This window comes from Macrobrachium nipponense, chromosome 32, assembly GCF_015104395.2.
Source record: "Macrobrachium nipponense isolate FS-2020 chromosome 32, ASM1510439v2, whole genome shotgun sequence".
In the NCBI taxonomy this organism is placed as follows: Eukaryota; Metazoa; Arthropoda; class Malacostraca; order Decapoda; family Palaemonidae; genus Macrobrachium; species Macrobrachium nipponense.
The window spans coordinates 43,356,236-43,383,330 of record NC_061094.1 but is presented as its reverse complement, the minus strand read 5'-3'; the positions used below and the strand labels follow the sequence as shown (position 1 = coordinate 43,383,330).

Sequence of the window (27,095 nt, the reverse complement as noted above, 5' to 3'; positions counted from 1 at the left end):
GGGGAGGTAAAGTAGTAACAAAAGATTAAGAGATCCTAAAAAATGGGATACTATTAGAGAGCTTGGAAACCAAAATTGTAAAAAAAGCAGGGATGGAGCGGAGGCAAAGATAAGCAGTTATCAATGAAAACTATTTACTTACGGTATTTCTACATAAGCATTCCGCACGGATTGCAAGGAAGGTAACCGCGGATAAGACATCCACTAGGGATTGGGGCGTCCAATGTATTTCGCCGTGTTTTAGTACTGGCCCGTGGGGGTTAATTACAGTCGTCCGAATAAACATTACTTAAAATTCTTTAGTAGGTAAAACTGCATAGAAAAACAGCAACTGCCATAGCCTAGGCCGCCGCGGATAAGTACCCTAGATCTACCCTACTGACTTAGTAATGTAGCACTTCCATGTCATTCTGTGTGCGAGCGCGCGTGCGTTCAAGTTCACCTGCTACGATGTTAGGGATCGAGATTTTTTGTCTGCTGGACTTCTTTTGAAAGGCAAGATTAAAGTTGTACAGAATGGTTATAGTTTTTTGCAGGCATGCATAAAGCTGTTTTCATTGAACGCACCCTTCCAGATTTGTTGTCAAACTTTTAAGGAACATTTTCCGAGGCACAACTTATGGAGAAAATATCGAAAGTATCTTGCATAATTACATTGTTATTGAGTTACGATAGTTCACCCTCACAGCCTGCATTGTTACATTCTCTTTTTGGTTTTATATAAACTTTTCACATACTTCCCCCCACATCTTAAGCTAATCGTCTGTTTAGTTAAGGGTAACATTCTCTCATCCTGGTTTGAAGTAGTTTGAACTATCCATCACCTGGATTGTTTGTTTGTACTATGGTGTTTTTACGTTGCATGGAACCAGTGGTTATTCAGCAACGGGACCAACGGCTTTACGTGACTAACAAACCACGTCGAGAGTGAACTTTCACCAGTAATACACATCTCTGACCCCTCAATGGAATGGCCGAGATTTAAACTCGCAGCCACCAAGGTGGTACACCAGCACCGTAATGACCACGCCACTGAGGTGATCGTCCATCACTTTGAGACAGTTTCTTTCAAATGAATTTCTCAAAAATATTTCAGCCTGTCAAGGGGATCTGCAAGGGTGATGATTGCACTTTCAGAAGATACTTTTCAGATCTTTCAGCAGCTACTTAAGAGTTGCTTTGTCAATCTCATGGATTATGAAGTGCATTAAATTTCTATAACAAACACTTAAATTATGGCTGTTAGTTCTTACTCCCTGCCCTGGATTCATCAAGTGTTTGTCGAGTATATTTCAATGTTTCTATGCATGTAAGGTAAGACAATGTTGGTTAATAAAAGGCTTGAGCATTTAGAAAGCTTCAATATTTATGATTACCATAACCAAATCACTTATCACAACTGAAATATTTGTATATATATAATCTGAATGTCACTAGATCACTTAAAATAAACATACAACCATGAACAAAAATATTTTCAAAATGTATCAAAATGAGATTTCTGTGAAAAAAAGTATAAAGGATAATCAGATCTTAAGTACATTACTCGCAATACTAACAAAAAAAATTGAAAAAATAAATCTTATTAGGAACTGGTGATTACTACATAAGCTCCTTTTAAAGCACCAAGCTGTTAACATAAAACAAGACACTGTTTTGATTAACATTTCCTCTAACAAACACTGTCCATTATTAAAAAGTTCTATGTTCTATTCTACCATCAACTCTTAATCAATAATTACAATCAATGCAACACTTACAGTATTTTAAACATTAAGGCAATTATTCCTAGGAAAACTGGATGGTATCATAAAAATCATTATTCCAGCAGCCACTGCAAGTGCTTACTTGAGCTAAACTCAAAGCTCATCTAGCACCCATCCTCATTATGCAGTTATCACAGCTTTCTTTTGTTAATCTGGGATAATGATGTTTTATAGAGCCACTATTGTGATTACATGACAAAAATCCTAATTTCATAATTAAAAAGGCAGACTGCCCTTTGATTAGTTCCTAATATCAGATGAACAGAGGCACTGAACTGCACTTAAAAGTAAGATATATGGCATCCAAATATAATAGTCTAACAAACTGCATATTTCAAATCAACAATTTTTTAACAGACATCTATTAAATTTCATATATATAAATATACCTTAGGATCACAGGTTTTCGAGACTTTATCAATCACTACAGCAAAAAACCTGCAACAATAAATTTAGGATTGCCAGCAAAAATTACACAAATATGCTGTATTTTTTCATAATTAATTTTTTAAAGCATCAAGTTTACAAAAAAATACACTGGCACATGTACATTGGCTACAAATACTGACTGAATTGCAGCATAAAGTCAATGATTAGATAATTTATTATGGCTGTTCTTAAGTTATCAACATGGATATTATACTAATGCTACCTGTTTCATACTGTCAAGTCAGGCAATTAAACTTCTCTTCATTTGCAGCAAGTATCTAAAAAAATTTTTCTTTCAATTTCATTATGAACTTTAAAAACAGTCCATAGAGAACGTACAATGGCATGATTCAAAACAGAAATTTTACCCTATATGAACTACTACTGTTCATAGTCCGTTTCCCCAATGTAGAATTATCTGTTAAAGTATATCAAAAGTGTGAATATACTCACAACGCCAGACAAATCAACATCCAGTTCAATGCTACTATGTATATGGAAAATTACAAAACCTACATTGATACAAATAAATTTGTGCATAGCTCAACTGTGCTAAGATTTTGTGGCTAACCATTTATCTATTAAAAAAAAATCACTAGTACTAACTTGACACCTTGACAGGTATGAATTGTGCTTATAAAATTCTAAAACATCTGCTAAGCTCAAAATATATAAACTAAAAGAATCTTTCTGTAGTGTCAAAAGCATAATTGGCAAAAACAGCAACTACGTACTGTATATATTTGGGCTAATGAGTACAATACTCAAAATTATTTCGACCCAAACACTGAATCGCTCCCAAAAATATTTTTCTTTTTTCGTGTGTCAAAAGTACCAAACGAATTTTTCGAGAATGATTACAATCTTAAATCTTTATTTCCTCAGTATTTCTATTACATTAGGCTTACTAGTGTGCAGGTCAAGTGCATGTAAGTTTTAATAGAGCTTTTTGTTTCTATTTGGTAAATTGTGCGTCTCTTCCAATCCCTCTCCTACAAATGATAATGGCTGATATAGCTCTACCAAACACCAGCAGAGTAGCTTTCCTATTTAAAACAATTCAACTGCACTACCAATAATCACCAAAATATAGAAATTATCACAATGCAATAACCTAAGAATTATATCATACTCATGATAATCTTTAGTCAACATGCACAGGCATGCAACATTCCAAACCCTTACAAAAAATCCATACTTTCAGAACTCCTCAATCTTCACAAATGACACAACTAAATGAATAAATGAAGCATACAGTAATTACATGAAAATACTATGGTATTTATGCAGTCCACATCTTTATCTTATTCTTTGTTGGCGTCATCAGTCTGAGGTGGACACTTACTATGAGACTTCTTTTTCTTTTTCTTATTCTTTGCTAGATTCATCAGCCTGGCACTACGGCGGAGACTTGCTCTGAAACTTCCAAAACGACCTAACACACTAAGCCTTCCTCACTCCTCTTCCTCATCCATTGCAGGTGCGAGATCGTACCACTGAGTGACCTTCTCTGCATCCAAAAGACCACAGTCAAGGTGTATCTGCAAAAACAAAAATGTAATGCTTAAAATCCAGTCAATTAAAATACTTATAAAATTACAGACATCACCTTACTTATGAACATTCAACTTACAAACATTCAGATACAAACATATGGGAGTGCAAATTAAAATGCGTTCAGAGCACTTACTCCCTCTGCAGCATGTACAGTAACCTACTTAAAAACAACTCAACATACAAATGGCCATCTGGAACATAACTCATTTGTAAGTAGGGTGGTTTCTGTACTCTTAACACACCTCACTGGACTAACTACTATGTTTATTATAGCTCAGAGACTGCTATGACATCCAGTTTAATTGTAGTGTGTGTGTGTGTGTGTGTGTGTGTGTGTGTGTGTGTGTGTGTGTGTGTGTGTGTGTGTGAGAGAATAATTAAATTAATAAAAACTGTTTGTGCCTTTAGACACTGGAGACAACAAATGTTGGCATAATGTGACTAGTGGGGTTGAGACAACAATTCACTGGCAATTATAGAACTCATGATTACTGTAAACTCCCTAACCAGCATCGAACTATTATTTATACCACTTGCTACTGATTCTCACCTGTCCCATGGTGCTAGACCGCTGCAAGAAGAGCAATCCCTTCTTGTTGATAACAGACACTTCCAATCTACGATGAGTGAGTTCATTAGGGGAGACAGAATACTCAAAGCGTTCGTCAAACTTCGGATTACAATCGTCTTTTATGACATCAGTCTTTCTTTTACTATCTTTGGACCGATCAGGTAGAAGATACAGCTTTACATATGGATCCGGAAGTTCTCCATCCTCTTCCTTCTGTAAGCCCCTGTTAATGTTTCAAGCAATGGTAACCTTAACTGTTAAAACTCAATTGTGCAAATGTATTTCTTGCAAATAAACATTACATAATGTTGTTAAACTATAAAATTTACACATAAAATTTTAAACTCCACTTACTGGACTTGATGGACAACAACAACCAAGTTGCTACGAGGGCCATATTTGACAGATAATTCAATTCGACCAAGGCCATGCATACCCGAGTTGGAAACACTGGCAAGGAGAAATATGTAAAGTTACATTAATATTCCACAATGGGTAAATTACTTACTGGTTCTATTGGTTCATTCAATGAGATACCTTGTAATAATTCAATTTTTACATATATGATGATAACACTTCCCAACACACTAAAATATGAAGCCCCCAGTATGTACGTATAGTATTTTTTAATTACTCTAAAATACTCAAAATTAAGACCTTTGTGAACTTAAAAACCAAGAGCAATTTTTAAGTGACTTTTTGCTGTACACTGCTTATAACAAAAACTTTTAATATCAAAAGAAAATAATAGTATATATAGTTAATGCTAAAATATTTTAAATATTGTGGCATCCTGATTCCCATGATCATGAGGTGAAATTTATTTATTTACATTATTTGTGTAACAGTAATTTAAGGGCATGGTTATCCTATCAGCATTGGTTACTGTTCATTATCATTTTATATTGGAAAAATATATATGTAGATAAATTGATTCTGTGATATTGCAACATTTTTTCACTTCCCTTACAAAAATCCATTCCAACCAAGAGCACTGTGACAGTCACGATTCCCCATACCCCTTCCTACTATCACAGAGGAAATGCATTTGTCTGTCTTTAAAGCACTCTGTGATCTTGAATGATTATTTATTTTCATCCATCATAATTAATAAAGAATTATGATGGATGAAAATAAATAATCATTCAAGATCACAGAGTGCTTTGAAGAATAGACAAATGCATTTCCTCTGTGATAGTAGGAAGGGGTATGGGGAATCATGACTGTCACAGTGCTCAGGTTCTCTCTTGGTTGGAATGGATTTTTGTAAGGGAAGTGAAAAAATGTTGCAATATCACAGAATCAATTTATCCACATATATATTTTTCTAATATAAAATGATAATTAACAGTAATCAAAGCTAATAGGATAACCATGCCCTTAAATTACTGTTACAAAAAATGTAAATAAATAAATTTCACCTCATGATCATGGGAATCAAGATGCCACAATATTTAAGATATTTTAGCATTAACTATATATACTATTATTTTCTTTTGGTATTAAAAGTTTTTGTTAACCACACACACATATATACTAGTATGTGTGTGTAAGAAAGCTGATCAGCATTCACATCCCTGATGACTGTGCAACGTAAGTGTTGGCAAAACATAAAATTTGATGTGATACCTGAAGCCACATCACTAGAAATCTCAACAAGCAAGAACTTAAAAAATTAATAAAAAATCATAATGGTGAATCTCTTTAAGGGCATATAGTACCTTTTCACGCAGAAATAAGTGCAGTTCAGGGTAATGCATGGATTTGGAATAAGCAGGGGAGAGATTATAGAACCAAATAAGCAGGCGAGAGATCATAGAACCAAACTCTTTTAGTGGGCCTAAATAGTTATGACTACAGAATACACCCTTAAGTAAAATACTTCAAGACTTTAAAAAGTAATAACTACTACATAAAAACCAAAGTGTACCTTGGTCTGTGCCTGAGGGAGGAGTTGTCTGTTGCTGAGGGTAACATGTGCATTAATGGAGATGCAGCTGATGACATTACCTCCTCTAAAGTTGTCTCTACAGAAGGTTTTCTTTCTTCCACTTTTGCTGGGGGTGGAACATCTGGAAGGCACAACTCAAGTTTCTTTTAAACTGGTTTAAAAATATTAGGTTATAAGGAGATAAAGGTTACATCAACCTTGAATTCCTTTACAATCGCTTCTTAAATCACCACACAAATTGAGCACACTCACGTTAGCAAGAGTTAAAACACTACATATATAAATTAACCCTGAAAGATAATGACTAATCTCTTCATAACATCACTACACAACTAACTACAGTGCCATTACTTACCAAGGAAATAATCATATGTAAAAATTCAATAACTAAAAACTGCAGTTTTCACCACAATGACAATATATTTAAAACTGTATCAATAAAACAAGTTTTCAAATACTTGTTAAAAGGGTTACCATATATAAAATGCCAGCTAAGTACAGAAAAATGTACAGTAACTCCAGTAACTTTAACATCTACAAAAGATCAAAAGTCACTTAATTTGTTCATATACGGAACAAAACCTCTGTCTTAACATTAGGATAAATCCTCTAGTACCAGCTGGAAGATTTACCCTTATGTTAAGATAGCAGGTTTGTTACTTATGAAAAATATAAATATATTTTCTTACCAAGTATAAAATGTGATTATAAAATCCCCAAGGCAAAACCAAATGGTGCTGACAACAGCCAAAGGGAACTTATGACTAGTTTGGCACCTCTTAAACCCAATTGAACCTATATTATTGTAATGCCACAACTTCATCTAAATACTTCAAGTTTCACTATAGAGTAGTAATTTATGAAAGAAATTTCAGTACATACTGTACTACGACAAGCAATTTGAATATTCACACTTTACCACCTTAGAATGGTGTTGATTATATATCACCTTAGAATGGTGTTGATTATGAAAAAACATTCGACAGTGTCCATGGGCCAATATCATGGAGGGTCTTGTGCCACTTTATAGCACTCTTGTTGTTAAAGATGTAGAATTAATTGAAATTATCATGAATGAAGTTGATAAGGGCTTCTCAACTGAATTTGATGTAAACAGCGGTGTGCTATTGGGAATGTTATTTCACTTTTGCTGTTTACTCATTTTGTAATGTATAAGTCACTGGAGATGGAAGATGGCTGTTTTAACCAGCAAAATACAAGTTACCCAACAGAATGCATCCTACATCTAGTGATGGGACTCAAACTAAATCTAAGATAAATTGAAGTATTAAGGACAGTGTTTGCATAAAGGGATGAAATAACATTAAACAGGAAAAAGTTTAATGAGACTGAATACTTTGAATATTTAGGAAAACGATATCCAGTACAGGTTGAGCCAGAATTTAGTTGAAACTAAAAAAGGCAAATCAAGCAATGTGCAGGCTGAATAAGATTTGGAAATCAAATGGAATTGAGTTGCATATGGTATAAGTCTGGTAAGATTTGTATTGCTGTACAGATATGATTCATGGTAAAACAATGAAACTATACTTGAAAAGATTTTATTGATATCAGAATAAAGCTTTAAGAAGAGAAGTACCTGGGGTCGGATGGCAAAGGAAAAGTCGGAAATGATACCAAATAGGAAATTATAGGAGATACACTGAAGATAAGACAATAATGAAAGTGAGATGGAGCTGATTTGGATGTGTCCTTTGCACAACCCCTGGGCTTGTGAGGGCACCATAAAAGTCTCATTTCCTTTCCGCAAGGAACAGTTATGTGAGAGGTAAGAGTGGGAAGGGACTAACGCAAATAAACAAAACAGGAAAACGCATCAAACAATGCTGATGAGACAAAGTGACATTACAGCAATACTTCATTGTAAAGAAGTACTAAGACACTCAACTAAATGCATGAGTAAATTCCAGATAAACTTGAGCAAGAGGCTTGGACTTTATAGTGTTCACAACATTAAAGCAATGGTTATTCTTTCATGTAAAGATATAGGAAAGTCTTCAAAAATGTTTACAAAACAGGTGGATCTGCCATGTAGAATACTAAGTAAATATTTAAAACTGGAACTGTTTACGGCTGAATCTTGGGAAGGGCACTGAAAGTTACATCAGCGACCAAGTATACATACATTCTATGCAACATAAATTAGTTACCAAAAATAGAACCAAATTTCATCAGGAAATCAACATCTGAGTAACACAACTGACTTTGGGTCCAATTATATCTTGAGGGATGTTGACTATACTGAGAAAGACCACAAGAGGACATGATCAGCCCCTAGCCAGCCCATGCCAATCGACTATGAACACTGAACTAACATCGCCAAGTACACAGCCTACCCTATGAATATGGAATCAAAGTAAAAATATTAAATAAAATAAACAAAGCAAAAAGTATTTTGCATTATAATAATACCAGAGTACTATAAATAATTAGCTTTAAAATACACCTAAACATCACATGTTAATTTGTTTAAAATAACTACAAATACAAATTCTTAATTACCAACAATGATTACCTACTTACACAAACTATCTCCTTTGCAACTTGACCTTTTTATTTTGTATAAAATCATACAGTAATTAGGTCTTTTGTTAAGTGACATATTTTTTTTATAAAAATTGTCTTCAACTATATCCTAATTATCTAAGGATAATTACTTGAGTAAGGACACTACAGATGTTTGAGGGTTTACAGATTCATTCATATATAGTAAACTTTTAGTTAATAAAACTTGCTAACTAAAGGAAATTATAATATTCTCAGCATACATATTACTAAACTGGCATTAAGAAACCATTTCCAAAATGATCCCATTATGAAAAAGTACATCTGACGCTCTTATTTAAATGTTGAAGAGCAATAATTAAGATTAACAGTAAGAAGTATATTAATAATTCATGTCATAACTACAATTCCTTAAGACTTATCACACAACGTGCAACAAAGGCAAACATTAAGGACAACACCAAGGTCAGGGCTTTCCTCTCATGCAGTAAGTTAGCAAAAATGTCAAAACTTGGAAACTGTTGAACCACTGACAAGTAGCCAACTGTCACAAAACGAACAGTTGCTAAGGTTACGTGAAAGCTTGCAGCAAAAATCAGTATCAGCAGAAATGACACACTTGCCTAAGACTCACTACACTGATGAAAATCTGATTCAATAGCTAATACATATATACTAGTGTGACTTTTCTTAGTTAATTTCCTAATATTCTTTATCTGATATAGAATTGGCAGATAAGTTGCCTTAGGCATCCAGAACTCCAAACTAAGCAAAAACAACAAAAGGAGTTAAATAGGTAAAGACTAAAAATACCCCTAGATGTTGAGGATGATGTAAGCCACAAAATCTTAAACCATCTCAATTAAGTTCACAGGTGCAAAAAGCATCAGGAGTCAAAAGCAAAGTTTGTGAAGGTTTCAAAATCAAAATAAAAAATATTACCTACCAGACTTATTCATGTTTAGACAAAATATCTGAAGAATAAATATGAACAGTATACCACAAAGTTGCTTAGATCCACTGTAAAATAGATGGCAAATCATAATATGGCCTATCAACAAGTATTTCAAGGCACAAAAACTGGCAACACATTAGTGAAGAATTGACTATCTTGCCTGAACACCAGTAGCTTGACAAATTCATTATAAGAGTATCTAAATTGTACTTTTTTATTGGCAGTCTCTTTTATAATTATCAAATTCTTACAAAATTTAAAACCTAGTATATATTTATTGCAGTACAAATGAGATTATGAAAGGATGCAAATGATGTGAATACTAGTGGAATATCATGCAATTATAAAAAAAAAAATATGAAAAACCTTATTGGGGGAATGTAGATTAACAAAAAACTTCCTTATTGGGAATGTAGATTAACAAAAACTTATCATGCATCCTCAAAATGCAGTACACTAACATTCCATTTCTTGATTTTACTTTAATACTCAGTTTACATGCATATACATTTCTCCTAACTACACTAAATGTATTACACGATGCATATACGCTGTTTATCCGAGTTCATAGGCAGCACAGTTACTATGGTATTTGCATAAAGAACTAAATTTCAGAAAACCTAAACAACAAATCCTCCTGTAGCCTTCATTATAGACATTTGGACATTGGTGTCTTGATATTTTAACTGGCAATGAAATCACAATCTAACTCAAAATGCTGCCTGGCCAAGTAACTTGAAGGACAACTATGAGAAAGTTAGTAACCTCAACCAGCCATCTTATCTAGTCTCCTTTGTTTTTATGTGCACAAATCCATTACGATTTAGAAGATTTATGACAAGTCTGGGAAAACAAGTTTCCTAAATGGGTTCTTGAAGAGGCTTCATAAGGCATTCAAAGATGGGGAAGAGATCCAAATTAGGAAGTATGAGCTACCAGGAGGAAATTATTTTTTAAGTCCTATACAAGTTTTCATTTACTTCAGTATGAGATGACAGATCTTTATTCCTTGAAAGTGAAGGTGGACAACCTCCTGCAATGACTATGAAAGAGTACACTGAACAGACTCAGTTGACCAAATCAACAGCTCTTTCACTAAACTCATTACTGAGGCATCTCTGCTTAGAGTGACAAACACTGCTAATTGCAATTTTTGCAAAATCTGTAGTTTGCTAGATAATCTTTGAGCATAAAGGAAAAGGATGCCCAGGTTGTTTAGAAGTGTGATTGCCATCGCGGAACATTGTGGATAAGATAGAATATGGTCATTAAGGAGATCTGCTGGGCATCGACTATTGTATCAAGTGTGATGATACACGGCCTTATGTCAAGCATCTTTAGCCTAGGCACTGTCAAGGCCCGGTGGAACCCCCTTCCTCCTGGGCTTGCTAATACCATCTGACAAACTGGTCCACTACAAAAGCCAAGAGCTGCACCCAATGCCTACTCTTGACAGTTGGGTATAGCATGGAATTACTGAAAAATCAAGTATCCTGAATTTAATAAACTCTGTACTAGAGCCACTCCATGGCAAATACAAACAAGATGACAAACGGTTTCCCCTTGGAAGTTTGTGGCCACTTTAAATGTAAAAATATAACTCCATTCACTTTGGTATGGAGTTAGTCTGGCAAAACTGACCTCATGGTGTAATGCATGGCAAATAACCAAAAGCCTATAAAGGCAGTCCTCACTTATCACCAACATCAGTTAATGGTACTGTATTCCCGTTTTACATTTGGTTAAATTCATTAACCAGATTTTCAGCAATGGTAAGCGGTTTATCGGTGCCAATATGCAGTTTAGCGGCGCTTACGATATCATAAACACTATATATTACCACAATTATTGGCAATTTTCAGTTATTGGAGATTATCAGTTAGTGGCCCTCAGCCGGGAATGGAACCCCCTGCCATTAACCAGGGACTGCCTGTATTGCTGATCTACATAAATATGGTTAACAGAAAATGCCGATAGTCTTTGAAGGTTCTACAGACTAATATGTTTCTGAATGGAGAAAACTTCAGGATACTCTCGGAATTTCTACCCACAAACACAGAAAATCACACCAAGTGAAAAGAAGAATGATACAATTCGACAAAGGAAAAAAAAGGAAAACCTGAAAGGACATAGCCAGCAAAGATTTGCGTGTAGAGGAGACTTGATAAGGTGTAAGAGAAAGTGAGGTTACTCTACTACCCAAAGGTCATCCCCAACCCCAAAACTAACTTTAAACAAAGTGTTCCATCAATTGTGAAGAATTTGCACCCTGGGGAAATATAGTATCTTGCTAATATCAAAGATGACATCATTTTTCACAAACTTGTCCAAACACTTCTCAGACCAAGTTCCTGTGCAAAACAAAAACAAAAACAAAAATATGATCAGTTGTTAAAACTTTTCAACATCCTCAAAGTGAAAAAAAAGCAGAGGCATTATTTCCAACTAATGCAATATACAAAAAAGCAACATGCAATACAAAACACAAAAATAATGACTCACACTAATAGCATGAACTCACTATCCAGGGCTCATTTATGGAAAACGCCAAAAAATTTCAGCTTGATGAAAAAATATGAAATTCACTATTTTACAGAAAAAGAAAAAAAACTAGATCATAAAGTTCTGCTTTACAGGACAGTTTTATAGCATTTGGCCTTATACTTTTCATTAATTTGCTTCTGTATTTCTTGCTAAATATTTCTAAGATTTACACACACAGCAACAACAGCACAACCTTTTAAGCAATATGATATTTAAGCAGGTAAAACAGTAGCCGTACTGTTTTGTCTCTCACATTAAACCTTTGAACCACAGCAGGGTATGAATCTCATTTAAATATCATACTTTCCTAATTTTACACTAGACAGAAAGTATGCCTAGGCATCTCGCAACACAGCTACTTTCAGATGTTCTGAAATTGTGAAATAATAATCAATGTGGGCTACTACATAAAAACAGTAGCTACAGCAGACCGGTTACCTCCATAATTATCAACGAATGTACAGTTAATTCTGTTATCCAGTGCCTCAGGACTTAAAGGGGTGGAAGATTGTTGGAAATTATAGTTATTCAACCTACATTTGCCTACTAGGCTTTCAGGAAGAAAGATATAGTGTTTGATCACTTTTTATTCACTCTAAAGCTAGGCAAATATACTACACAGCACTAAAGCAGCCTCTATCATCACTATGCTAAAACATAAGGTAAGTTTACTGGTAAATAAGTGGATGACAAAAATCACTAATAGCAGGTTGCGCATTTGGTTAAACATGAATAATCATACAAAAATTTATCAAACATGTAGAAAGCTACTGTATTTAATTTATTTATTACAAGACTGATTCCACATAAAGGAACTTGAATGATAAAATCTGTTCTAAAATTATCAAAACGATTATCTACCTAGTGCACTATAAATATCTTATTGTGATTTAGTTTACGAACACCACTAACTCTTAATTTTCACACATTAATAGGGCCTGGGGGAAGATTTATTCCTATATCAAAGCTAAATGCTGGAGCAAAGTAAAATTTAAGAGACTGGACAGTTCAATATAAAAAAATTTTAATAAGGCCATAGGGCTAAAAAAAATCTAAAGTTCTTATAAAGTTGGCTGGAAGGTTTTGTTCTTAAATTAAGAACAAGTTTTAATTTCATATTATTAAATAAACTAGAGCTCATAATTTTATGACTGAATGGAAAAAGAATTTTCTAAGAACTTTGTGCCAAACCATATTATCAAAATAAATTTTGCTTTCACAAAAAATGTCTGTTAATACTCAATTACAATGTCTACAGATACAAACTGGGTCCCAAAGAGTACTTATTACCATTAATAACTTCAAGATGTGTGCCCAGTTTTTAAACAGGCTAAAAAAACTTAGTTTTTTTTTATTTTCTGTACTGCTGACTGCCATAATCCTATTATGAATTTAATTTCCTTCAATTTGTAGTTTCATCATTTCACAAATCCTGCAATATATTCATTATAACTGATTTAAGTTAAGTCTGAGTGATTGTTTATGGGAATTTTCATTGACATCAATATATGTTAGATCTTGATTCCTTGCAAGTGAAGATGGATAACCTCCTGCAATGACTAAAATGAGGAGGATGTCAAAGTACATTCCGCAAAGTTGACCATATCGATACCTCTTTCACAAACCCAAGTGCAATTCTGCAAGATCTCTACTTTGCTGGATCATTTGGGCATACAGGCAAAGGAGTGGTTTACCTCAAGTACTTTACATGGAAGGTGCTTGGTGCATCTTCAGCCATAATCTATTTTACATGGAATAAGGTTTTATCATAATGAATGGGTTTTTATCAGAACTTATAATGATTAATAGATTTTTAAACTTAGAATTTTATTTGAATAAAAATTCCTTGAATCCTCAACCATAACTCCATTAGAAAGTGAGGGCCATCTGTATGTATAAATTCTATCTGGAATTACCCTGCCCACCAAAGAAGCTATACCAAAGAAGAACACTGGTATCCTAGGGGTCATCAACCTGCCAAGATCAGCACCACAAATGAGGGCAAGGTTTGATAAAACTTGCTAAACCACATCAGGTAATACTCCAACTCTACAGATGGAGAGGAGGTGCCAACCATCACCATTCATCAAATCTGAGGTGCATTCAAAACATGGTCAATTCTTTGCACTGGTCTAAAAGATGATAAAATTCTAAGCACAAGGAGGACAAAATTGAAACAGAGACAGAGGACTCACACAGGGTTCAGTCTTAAGTATGTGTGGTCAGAATGCGCCTTGAAGGAGTGACCGACCCTGCTGAGATAGAAAAATTATCCATTGCCATTGCATAGTTCTTCCTTGTACTGTATATCTATCAACTTGAGTCCACCAAGTGCTAGGCCATCTGAAGGGAAGATGGCTAGAAACCTTAGCGGGAAACAAAATACAAAAATGAAGTCTAATGCAAAAAACAGCAGTCCGAGGCCAAGGGGTCACTGCAAACAACCTTGAGTATCATCTAGCGTCCTGTGGAAGGGACACTAAGCACTATCTCCCTAAACTGACAATGTTTATGTTTCCCACATTTTTCAGTCAAAGTAATGTTTCAGTTTATAAGTCATTTAGTGATATTTGCTACCATTTATGAAAAAATTTCCACAATATTTACCATACTATTGATTAAATATTGATGGAAATTTACCACACCATTAATTAAATATCAAACTAACAACTTTTTTGAGAGCTTTTAATCATTCACTATTCTAAACTAAGGTATTTTAGGGATAACTAAAAAATTCTTAATATTAGACGTCTGAACTGTGCTGTAATTCAGTATAAGTCTCATTCTTTTTCTTTGAATGATTCAAAGGGTCATTACTATAGTCGTCATAGTAATCAAGAATGGATATAAATGTACTTAGTAACCAAGAGATATAAATGTACTTGGCTAAATGGAAGTAGTGCACAAGCACATCCATCTAAAAGTGCATAATATAAGAAATATAAGAAAATGAATGTTGCAGTAGACTAAGCAAGACAGCCATTGCACCTACAGCATATTTGCATAGCTAAATTGAACAAACTGACCTTCATACGCAGTGTTGCAGCATAAATGAAAATTACTTTTAATAGTCTAACCTTTAAACTATAGTAAGTAATTTCTGTCATTAACCATCAAGATTGTTAATTACTTCAAGATTCCAAAGGCCCAGTTACTCAAAGTTATAGAAGTTATTTTAGATATACACAGGTAATGGTTTTCAATGTCTGTTAAACTGAACTTTTCAAACAATTATTACTATAAAGAAGTTAAAAATGCCACTAAAAATTCCACACAAAAAATGAAAAATTAATTTACTTTATAAAAAGTGCTAATTCAAGAGAAAGTAGACCTTATACTACTAATTCTTTGACTTTTATTACAAAATGAGAATATGCAATTCTCTGGACCAAAGATTGCAAACAGTGAAGCAGCAGTGGAATTTAAAAGCAAAGAAATTTTTCAAGTAAAAGAAAAATTAAACACTTTATTGTAACAATGTAGCCATAGGTCATAAAAACCAAAACACACTAAGAATACATAGTAATTCTTATCGATTTTTAAAAAGCAAATTAAAAATTTAAACAGCAAGATTCTCAAATTCCAAATTTGTGCCACAAAGTGCATTATGCATTTGAGCAATAAAGTTGGGAAGTTATTCATGATACAATATCTCTTGAGTATTCAGAGATCTGTTTCTCTCTTACATCACTGACCATGCATCATTACAAGCTGAAACTATCAATTCTTGACCTGATCAGACACTAGCAAGTGAGGGAGAAATTACCTTTATTTTTTTACATCTTAAAACAAAAGTACGTAATTGATTAACAAAAGTTTAAAATCCAATACCAACTCTTATTGGGTAAATTTAGGATATTCACAAAGTGAGTTTTGAATGATTGTGTATTAGAATCTCTATACTACTCTAGATGTAAGTTGTCCTAGTTCTATTTCTATAACGCAAGTTTTTTCATACAAACCCATTAACCACATATATGCCTACATCACAGTCCCATAATGTTTCCAGGTTCATCAGTCTTTGGCATGCTTGCACACATACACTGTGAATCCTCAATTGTCTTAAGCAACAACCTCCTTTTGAGACAGCAATACTTGTGAGGCCAGGAAGAGGGCACTCTAAGATTAATAGCTTTGTACAGAAAAACTGTGAAAAAATTTAAGTTGTTTCATTATAATTCCATTAATCATATATATGTCTGAATCTGTTATTTACAGGGAGATCAAAGTACTGAATACCCCTGAGTGCTTGCATAATTGTGTAAGTTCCAGTATCAAACTTGGGTACTGGCAAATTAAGGAACCAAGTCTCTAATAACACACATCTTTGTAATTAATAAATTTGTTAATAAACACTGAAAGAATAATGAATGATGTTTGAAATCATACCACTGATCACTGGCAAATTGTGGAATAGCCATCTCTAAGAGAGCACTCATCAGGGAAATGCAAGAATCAGTGTTTGCAGCACTTCTTATCCACAAAACATAGGGTTACTAGCAGAGACATACCAAAGGATGTACCTAGTGCATATGCCTCGAGACTCTTCTGTCTGACATACAAGAATGGTGCACTTGAGAACAATACAGGGCTGTGATACTAAGATCACTTTTATTTTATCATGACGAATCAAACTGTTATAAGAAGTAACCCAAAGTCTAGACGGTAGTGTGAGAGTTAGCATGAAACCTCTTGCAAAGTACTATGTAGGAAGCACTAAAAATTTTTTTTAGAAAAAGCCTTTGGCCCAAGCTGCATTACTTCCTGACTAACTTCTTATGCAGTCCATTTTATCTCTTCCTTTCTAACTTGGAGAGGGATACATACCACATAAACTACTTGAAAAACATGCTTTACTTATATAGTTACTTCTTTGCAGCACCCCCTTAAACCCAAAAATACATTTTCTGCATTTCACTTTCCACACATTCCTTTTGGTTTTTCTTTAATGTTCAACATCTAATTTTACAGAGCTCCAGCTTCCATGTATAATGAAGAGTAATTCCTTCAGGCAGCCTTAAGAGTAGAGAAATATCATGGGATCTCATTTAACTACATCATACTAGCAAATTTCTAACCGTGACTCATCAGTCAGAATGAACTGAAAATACAAAAGAATATTCTATGCAACAATAAAAATTACTACCTCTTCCATGTCTTTTCAGTGACTTTATGATTCAGATGAAAAGTGCGATTGTAATGTAGTTTTTCCTTCTTTTACGATTATCTTAAAAAGGTTTACAAAAATGTTAATTCCAAAAGGAAACAGCTACATACCATCTTTAGTTCCAAACAAATGTAATCTGCTTTTAAAATAGTAAAGTCACATTAATCTATAATAATTTCCCTATTAATAAAAAAAGGCTCTTTTTAACACTGAACTATATTTCAATAAAGAGGAATAAGAATCTTATAAACAGAGCACTGTATTGTATTTGAGTACATATCTCTCTCAATTAAAATTCAAAAGCTGCAGAGGACAAACAGGTAATATACAACTATTCTTATATATGACGATTTCTTTACGATAGTACTCTCTACTTTCCAAACAAAATAAAAAAAATAATCAGTGCAAAGTATTACTGTCTTCTGAGACCATTAAAACACTGGTCTAAATATCACTTGGACAAGTTAGGCGAGCTATGAATAGTAGTAGTAATAAAAAGAAAAAAAATATTCATGTAAAACCATATTTTACAGTCAACTTCTACCAATATATGCTGCATGCTTTACTCCATACACTAGCAATCATAAAACTAAAAGTACTCAATGTAATAGAACACTGTTGGTTTTTGTTTTTGTACAAAGACAAGCACAAGAATAAAAAAAATATACTAAGGGTACTATAAGATTCCAAGATATATGTGGACATCATATACCCGAACATCAGGCAGTAGGCAAGGAAGAAGAGGCATAAACAAGTGAGCATGCATACCTTCTACTGTAGAAAGAAGTTTCTTTGAATGTACAGCTGTCCTTAGGCTCAATGCTTGTTAGCTAATGCTTAAACATGCCAGTTGTCATGCAAAGTTAATGATACGAGCCCTGGACAAAGTGAGCATCTTACCAGCGTGTGTGGCCACATTTGAGACACCACTAGGATCTGCCACAGACACATCCTCCTTTGTGAGGGCAGAGGTTGGCTCAGGAACATCAGCAGGATGGGGAGGAGGAGGAGTGCTAGGGGGAGCTTTACTGGATTTAATATGTGCAGGGGGCTGTGGAACAGATGCTGAGGAGGAAGAGGAAGGGGGTTCTGAGATGGCAGCAGGAGTGAAGGATGAAGAGGTTTCCACCTCACCCTTTTCTTTGGGGCCACCGTCCCCATCATCTGTCTTCAAAGCAGTTTTTAGGATCTGTAAAATTAAGTGTTAATTCTCTTAACTGGTTTTCCTACAGTAACATATGCAACAGAAAGTCTAGCAAAAAGAAGCCTGTGTAAAAAAATTGTCAAGTTTACATATAACTATAGAATATTTTACATATTTCCTGGTCTAATAATATTAAAGTTTCAACTTGTACTGTAAACACAAAATCCTCCTCAAAATGAAGTTATTAGCACACTAAATTGTCACAATGCAACATATGTAAACAAAACATGCGAGACTATTAACTAGGTCAAATCTTATGACTTTTCTCACAAATCTTTCCACATTAACATAAAATTTATATTTAGGTGTCGAGTATCTTTCATCTTCAACTGACTGGAGACATTTCAAACACTTGAACATAAAAAATTTACTTTAAATTTCCTCATCCTCCTCATAATCATTAGGTTCAGATCTGTAACTTATACAACTAGACGAAAGAGCTAAAACCCAATAACTTAGGCTGATGGTATGGATGTGTATTCTCTTTTGGAATACAGGTTAACCTTATTTTTCAACAAAATGGTATTTACTATGCTATGCTACTTTTCCATTTAAAACTGTCAACTTTAAATACATAACCAACTATAGTTATAATAAGTAGTTGAACACACAACCACTGTGGTTATAAGTATCACAACTGATTTGGCCTGCAGTCCTCCAATTGAAGTGCCTTGCCCAAGGGACTAACTGATGCAAAATTAACAATTTTTTTTACATGCACCACAGTTGATCTCTGGTACTGACTGGCTTGACAATGCTTTTCAAGGGCTTGGTGACCATGGCTTCTTTAATCTGATGAAATTAGGAGTGATAAACAGGTGCATCCAAATCCACATAAAACCTAATAAAAATTACTCTTCTTTTAATATAATAATGAACCCTAAAACCCTATTAAGATTTGACCTTATATTTGTTTTCAGTGTTATCGCTCCACAAACCCTGCCATGTAGTATTAGTTGTCAAGGATGTCTGTAATGCTATATAATCAATAATGGGAATGTCTACATCTGACCTGGTCAAAGCATCTGCAGGTTTGATTATTCCAACTGAATTTTTATTTCTTTTATGGTAAACATGCACAATGCTATCACAATTAAAATTCACAGCAACTCAATACATGAAGAGTATCTGATCTGAACAAAAGAATTTTCACGAAAATTATTTTCAAATACTTCAAAGGTACTCATTCCTAAAATTGCTAGATTATTACAAATTGTTGTGCCAATGTATCTTTAATATAAATAGCAGGTTCCAGACAACCAAGCTGTGAAAATGCATTGCTTGACTACGAGAACAGTTAATTAGTATTCTAGAAATAGTGAGTCTCACACAAGTAAGATTTGGAACCATCAATCAATATCCTGTCTTGTATATTTTAGGCAGGATTAAATTGAGACGACCTAAAAAAGTCAAACGAGTAATATTAAATAACTTTTTAAAAGCTGGTCTACTTATTATGAAACCTAATCTAAGTTTGTAGCAATCTGTGTATTTGATTCTCAATTATAAGTGACAGAGTAGTTACTTTAGAAAATTATCACTTGTTATATCAGCACTCTACAATGCATGAAAAAATATGTTTTATGATTTTCACTTTTCATTTTTACACTATCTTCCAACTGAGGTGGTTTAAAGATAATGTTTTACAGATTGGTCTAAGAGTGTAAAGTGGTCTAAGAGTGTAAAGTGGTCTCCATCTCCAATCAAATTTCATGTTCTTTTTTTCTGAAGCCTAACATCTTTTACCCAGGTAATTGAACTTCTTCATATGAAGCCAAGATATGTATTTTCAACTACCAATGTTGAACATTGGTTGAGCATATTATGTAATGAAATAACCAAACATGCATACAGTAATTTGTAGTTTTAGAAAGATAACTGACTGGTAATACAATTTATTGTTAAAAGCCAAAAGACATAGCAACAATTAAAAGCCCCAATAAATACTGAATGTAGTCAAGTCCTTACTTAGGACAATTTTTCTCTCATATCAGGTTTTCCTATATCATATATTTGTAAGAATTACTGATGAATGACAAAGGTTCAAAAACATAACATCTGAAACATTCTAAGCCTGAGCATGAAAGAAAACAAAATAGCTGAAACATACTAACCCTGAGCGTGAGGGAGAGTTTAATAGCAGCCAATCCTCCTGACGCTCCACTCAAACTGTAATCTTCACTAACAATTTCAAGATTCTTCTCTTTTAACAACATGTTCAAGTCCAACTCCAGTTTCCCTTGTACAGTGTTTGTCTTTTGGTCAACAACCTTGAAAAAATCATTAGCAACAAATCTCATTCAAAACATATCAATGTCAGATAAGTTATGCTTGACATCCACTAAAATGATGATGATCCACAGCATTCTATAGTGTTCAATTTTCATTATTGCTAAAGTAAGAAAATGTTAGCAGCTTTGAATGACATGGTTATTAACTAGGAAATTATGATATTCAAATTATAACAGAGCATAGCCAATAATTCTACAAACTGGATATCTCAAAATACCAGCAATAGAATGACCACACGGATTATAAAAATATTGTACCATCACTTAAGACATACCTCGATTTGTAACTCCTGTGTTTTAGGGTTCCGTACCAGGAATGAAAAGCCCTTCTTCAAAAACTGGATCATTGGTACGTTGACGTACAGTTGTTTCATGCTTGGTATTGCCAACGTGCAATCGAACGAAGGGATCGGGAGTATGCTGTAAATGATTGAACTACTGTTATGAATTTCAACAGTCATTGCACTATACATACTACACATAAATACAAACACACCTTGGCTAAAAACTTGACTATCTTCCACACTACGATATAAAATAAATATAATTAAACAGAGCACTAGAAACAAACATACTTTTAAAATCTCTAATGAAGTATACTGCATGGTAATTGATAATTAAATTACAAAATGACTGAATTACTTAAATCACCAAAAAAAACAGCAGAAATCAAACTGATCCAAGAAATACTCATGCTCATAAAGATTAATTTCATTTACAAATTTAAAAATATATCACTAAAACCTCTCTAAGGGCTTCCAATAGTTCTACTAGTAATTTCATCCAATGGCAACTCTATCTCAAAACTGTCTCCAAAACCAAGATCTAAAAATTGTAACAATAACATTTCCCAAGGTTAACTCCAAAGCTAAATGTTGACATAATAAACAGAAAAACTTGAACCTCACCTTTAACCCTTACTGGAAAAATATTTAACATGCAACAAATACCACCCTGCTCCCACCAAGCTAATACCAATTCTACTGTATACATAATAGTAACTCAAAAATATCCAACACTAGGGTAAATTTCCAACTTTTTCATTATACAAAAATGGCTTATTCATATCATATGGATTCCTTAAAAAAAAAACTTGATATCCACATTAAAAACACATGAAAACCTAATGAGTGAATTTTATGTAAACGCCCAGACATTAACATATATTATTGAATTAATAGACAATTAACATCTGCAATAGCACATTTACTTACCTACTAACAATAAAAAAAACTAAATTTACGCTTAAATGTTAGTCAGTTAACATTTTCACAGTAATTAACAATAAAATATATACATTAATGTACATTAAAATGTAGTACACTAGATAATACAGTATAAATTTCTATGGCCTACCCAACAAAAATTAACTGGTCTTTAAATTCAAATGTAAACTCACCATTCCACCATTTACTTCACTACTGGGTAGTTAGTGAAACTTCTTTCTCCCTTAAAATATGCGATTGTCTGCATGCTTGTGTGTCCAGCTGCCTCTAACATTGTATGATTATATACAATCAAAAGCACAGTGCATTGATTCAATTTTAAAATGCACTTATGTACAGTAACAGCATAATGAAATTGTTACTGCAAAGTGGCCAAGTGTAAAAAAAAAAAAAAAAATTCTGTCAAAAGAACTTCATATGAAGCATGGTCATTTTTCTTCATCTGCATATACAAAACAGTAAATGACCATCATATGCACAAGGAATAAAAAAAAAGCTTGTGCATAAGCCATGATATGGAGTAATTAACCTTTTACAGATGTGATTAAACAATACTGCTGTAGCTTAAAAGTGCATACTACTTTATTGCTCAGATGTGTGCAGTGATTATCCATAAAGGATCATTAGTGATGGCTGACTTGAACAAGAAATTTTACTTAATAAAGTGCAAATTTAAAGATGCAATTCAAACATTAAAGGCGTTTATTCAACCATACACTACAGTGATATAGTTTTTGCTTATTTGGACTTTAGGGATGTTTTAAAGAAGTATGTTTTTGCACAAGACATGCAAGCTAACTGCAAATTGGGATCAGGTTTACACAGATTGACATAGGCTAGGGATTAGACAAATCCCACCTTTTTTGTAAAATGTTTAGAAATTTCACATTTAATGTGAATTATTGCTGTTGTGTAAAAGCTTGTGTCTTTGTGAACAACAAAAAATCTGTTCACTCTGAGAGATCTCTTATCATATTTCTTAAGTATTTCGCCTTTTTAATACTGTATACAGTATCATCAATTTTGTAAAGATCTTATATGCTGGAATAAGTGCACTTCTTTTAATTACAATCTTATATGCTGGTGGAATAAGTGCATTTCTTTTAATTACATTCTATTTTGCAGGTTTTATACTTGATTTCATGCATCTTATCTTCTAAATAGAAGGTTGCCACACAAGCAGCCAGTACAGTACCGAAGCAACCTTCCCCATCCTTTCTCTGTTTTCTGTCATGAGTAACAAAGAATACCTATTGCTTTGTCCAGCAAGGGATATTTGACACTACCCATGGGAAACCAACAATTGCAGTGGTGAGAATTCCAGAGTGGTCCTTTCTTAGGGCAACTGAGGGACAGAAGATGTTCTTTACAACAGTGGGTTCATCCCTATACGATCAAGCTGTTATCATAGCCTTGGTTCCTGACTAATAAACCCTCAAGTGCTCTCCTGGATCCAACATGCACACAGTCTTTGGGGCACTTAGCAACTCAGCCTCCTGCCTAAATTCCCCTTTAGCTACATGTATGATTAACATGGTTCTGATGAAATATAGAATCTCATATCACAAAATGGTTTTCATACAAATCCATCAATAAAATACATAGTGGATTCCTAATCCCCAGCCCTACAAGTCTCACAGACTCATTTCTACACTACACAAAATGAGAAGTGTTATTGAAGCTGCCAATTTTGCTTGTGTAACTACTGTACATATTGTTTGGATACATTTGCCTGCAACTCGGTATAACTAAATGTAATATGTCTAAAACTGCACCTGAAATACAATGCTTTCCTATTCATTCTGGTACGTTCAAATACTTACGGGGGCAACTTGTTTGGCAAGAAATACTTTTAAATATTTATTCAACACATTATTTTTCAACTGTTACAAGTTCTGGCCACTTAAAAAAAATTTTTATATATGTGGATAACAATTCTATCATTTCTTTGGATTCTGATCAGCTGGAAACTGAATGATGATTTTACATATGGATATCTGAGAACTGAAAATGAAAAATGCCTAATCACTGCACTAAATGAATGAAATTAATATGTTTAAAAAACTTTCTGCAAACTTTTTATCTTAGTGGTGGCCTGGCTATGTTACTAAAACATTCAACCTCCCAACCAATCAAAGCAATAGCTTCTCTTATGAAATTGATTTTAAAGACTAAAAAAAGTCCTTTTCATAAGTAAGATGGTAGTACAAGTTTCTTGTAATTCAAGAATACTTTTATGTAATGGCAGTAAAATAATACAGCGGAACCTCAGTTTTCGTACATATCCGGAACCTCCCATGAAGTCCGAAATGTACGAAAACCGAAACAATAATTCACGTAAGGAATAATGTAAATACTATTAATGCGTTCGATTCCTCAAAAATGTTACCAAAAACTAAATTTTATAGTTAAAAACAGTTTCACATACCCAAAATGATGAGAAATAAATATATATGAACAATGAAATGAATAATGAAGATTTAACATCACTCTTACCTTCATGCAAGACTTGTTAGCATACGGAAGACAGAGTGAAGGGGAGAAGGAGGAGGAAAGGTTATAGTTTGTTAGGGGAACCCCCTTCCAGAAGGCTTTCAAGTATCAAGGACCTATCTGGGGTTACTTCCCCTCTTCAGTTTTTACTGGCACTAGGACCAGCTGGAGAGTCACTGGACCCCTGTCATAACAAAACTGTCCAGAGACATTTGTTTCTGGTATCTCTTTAAAATTTGCCTAAAGTGGAACATGGCATTGTCATTAAAGATGTTCCTTGTTGGACGAATCGGTTACATGCTCAACTATCAACCTCGGTGTTCGGGTTCAATTCCCCGCTCTGCCAAGAGAGAATCATTAGAATGTATTTCTGGTGATAGAAATTCAATTCTCGATGTGGTTCAGATCCCACAATAAGCTGTAGGTCCTGTTGCTAAGTAACCATTTGGTTCCTAGCCATGTAAAAATATCTAATCCTTTGGGCCAGCCCTAGGAGAGCTGTTAATCAGTTCAGTGGTTTGGTAAAACTAAGATATACTTAACATTAAAGATGTTGGAGACATGGATTACAACACCTTTGCTAGGATGATAATTCTCCACAAAATCTTTTACATCACTCCACTTTGCAAACATGTCCTTACTGAAGTAGGCACATTATGTATGCCTGTTCACTTTCTGAATTTTTCAAACCAGCCTCTGCTACCCTTAAATTCACAAACAGCAGCATTTATAGGCATTTTCTTATTGTGATGGGCATGCAACACCCTCCAACAATTTGTTAAGTTTAAATTCTATAGTGTTTCTCACTATTTTTACAGAAGGGCTGGCACTTGGAACTTTCTTTGGCCCTATGATGGCTTATTTAGCAGTTGCACTAAAAAAAAAAAAAAAACACACACAAAAGCAGAATGGGTTGCGAGAGAACATGGGATGCTTTGTTTGGGCGCTCGGTAAGGGGGACCTGGTCACACGATGGGTCCTGGAAGGAGCATTTCCAAGTGTATGAAATCTGAGAAAATGTACAAAACCCCAGACAAAATTTCATAGGAAAAAGTCTACAAAAACCGAGGTTCCACTGCACAGGCAAAATACTATATTTATAGCTATAATTCAGTTGAAAGTGCAAGTTTGCCCAGACTACTGTAATGCCAACTTGGTTTTGCTAACATATCATATAGGGTCTGTGACATTTTGCTACATAAGCATTACTACCTCCTAAGAAAAAAATACTAGCAAATTAAGGAAAACACATTTCAGTCAACACGCAATATGAATACGTACTGTCATGTATTTGCGTTTATCCTATTTCAATGTTTCAGATAGCATTTAGCATTATACGAGAGAGCTCAATTCATTGGCTTTCTGCTATACAATTACACATACTCTGACAAATCCTAGGTGTTTAAACACAAGATCAAGAACATAAATCAATGTTTGCTATCACAGCCACATTTTTGGTACCAGTTCCATCACTAATAAAGAAAAATATACCATCCTGTAATGGTTACAACAAATAGAACAATTTCCAAATAATTCTATAACAAAGAGAAAAAAAAACTATTTGCCAAAATTTCTTCTCATAAAACCTTTTATTTTGTCAGCCTAAGTAGTTTAGGCTTACCTATGTGAAATTATGATGAAATGTTTTGAAAAAGCTGGAATGGCAGGAATTTGTAATTACATATGCTAAAGTTGGAGCAACCTAAATGTGGACTGATGCACTGCAAAGTTACTGTGACCAAGGTTTCAGGGTGACTAAGTTATGCCTTGCCTTGCTGGTATTTGTCATCTAGCATCAGGGGGGATAAGGTCTCTTTAGTAAAATTTGATAGTACTTTAACAATGAAATTCTTGTAACTTATCACTATGAAAAACACACTTTACTGACTAAATATTAATTATATTTTTTCCAATAGTGGTGATGGTACACAGAATTCCCTCATAACTACAATACAGATTAAGAAAAAAATTCATTTCCACAGTGCTTTGACCAAATAGCCCTATAAGGAAATTTATCTACACCAAATCTGACAAAAACTTGGAAATTCAGAATCTCTTTAGAATTCTTTAAATAATATCTCTGGGCAACAAGAATACTTCCCACATTAAATATTTCCTTCCTGCTGCATCTCTTTCAAAACACCACCAAAGCAATTTCAGTAAAAACATGCCCAAATGCACATTAACTCTCTTAAATCAGTGGTCAAAACCTATTGCAACATTTTCATCAATGAAAGCATTAACAAAATGGCAAATTAATACCTGAAGACTAACATGAACATCAATCTTGCATAGATTTGTGCACATTCTAGACAAGAAGCTATTTATATCCACCATGCATTTCAAAAAAAAGACAACCCAAAGCATAAATCACACTAGGGAACGGACATAGTAAGTGCGTGATTACAATGCATG

The 27,095-nt window shown here is 34.0% G+C and overlaps 1 protein-coding gene across 1 annotated transcript in view; it reads right to left on the bottom strand.

Moving 5' to 3' along the window:
* Positions 1-1,345: 1,345 nt before the first annotated feature.
* The window catches only part of LOC135207488 (extended synaptotagmin-2-B-like), a 103,535-nt gene continuing 77,785 nt past the window's right edge, over positions 1,346-27,095 (bottom strand). The window contains 8 exon segments of the mRNA XM_064239285.1: positions 1,346-3,736; positions 4,303-4,546; positions 4,678-4,773; positions 6,254-6,395; positions 18,367-18,655; positions 20,785-20,940; positions 21,237-21,287; positions 21,289-21,381. Coding sequence (XP_064095355.1) covers positions 3,650-3,736; positions 4,303-4,546; positions 4,678-4,773; positions 6,254-6,395; positions 18,367-18,655; positions 20,785-20,940; positions 21,237-21,287; positions 21,289-21,381 — 1,158 coding nt within the window. The 3' untranslated portion in view covers positions 1,346-3,649.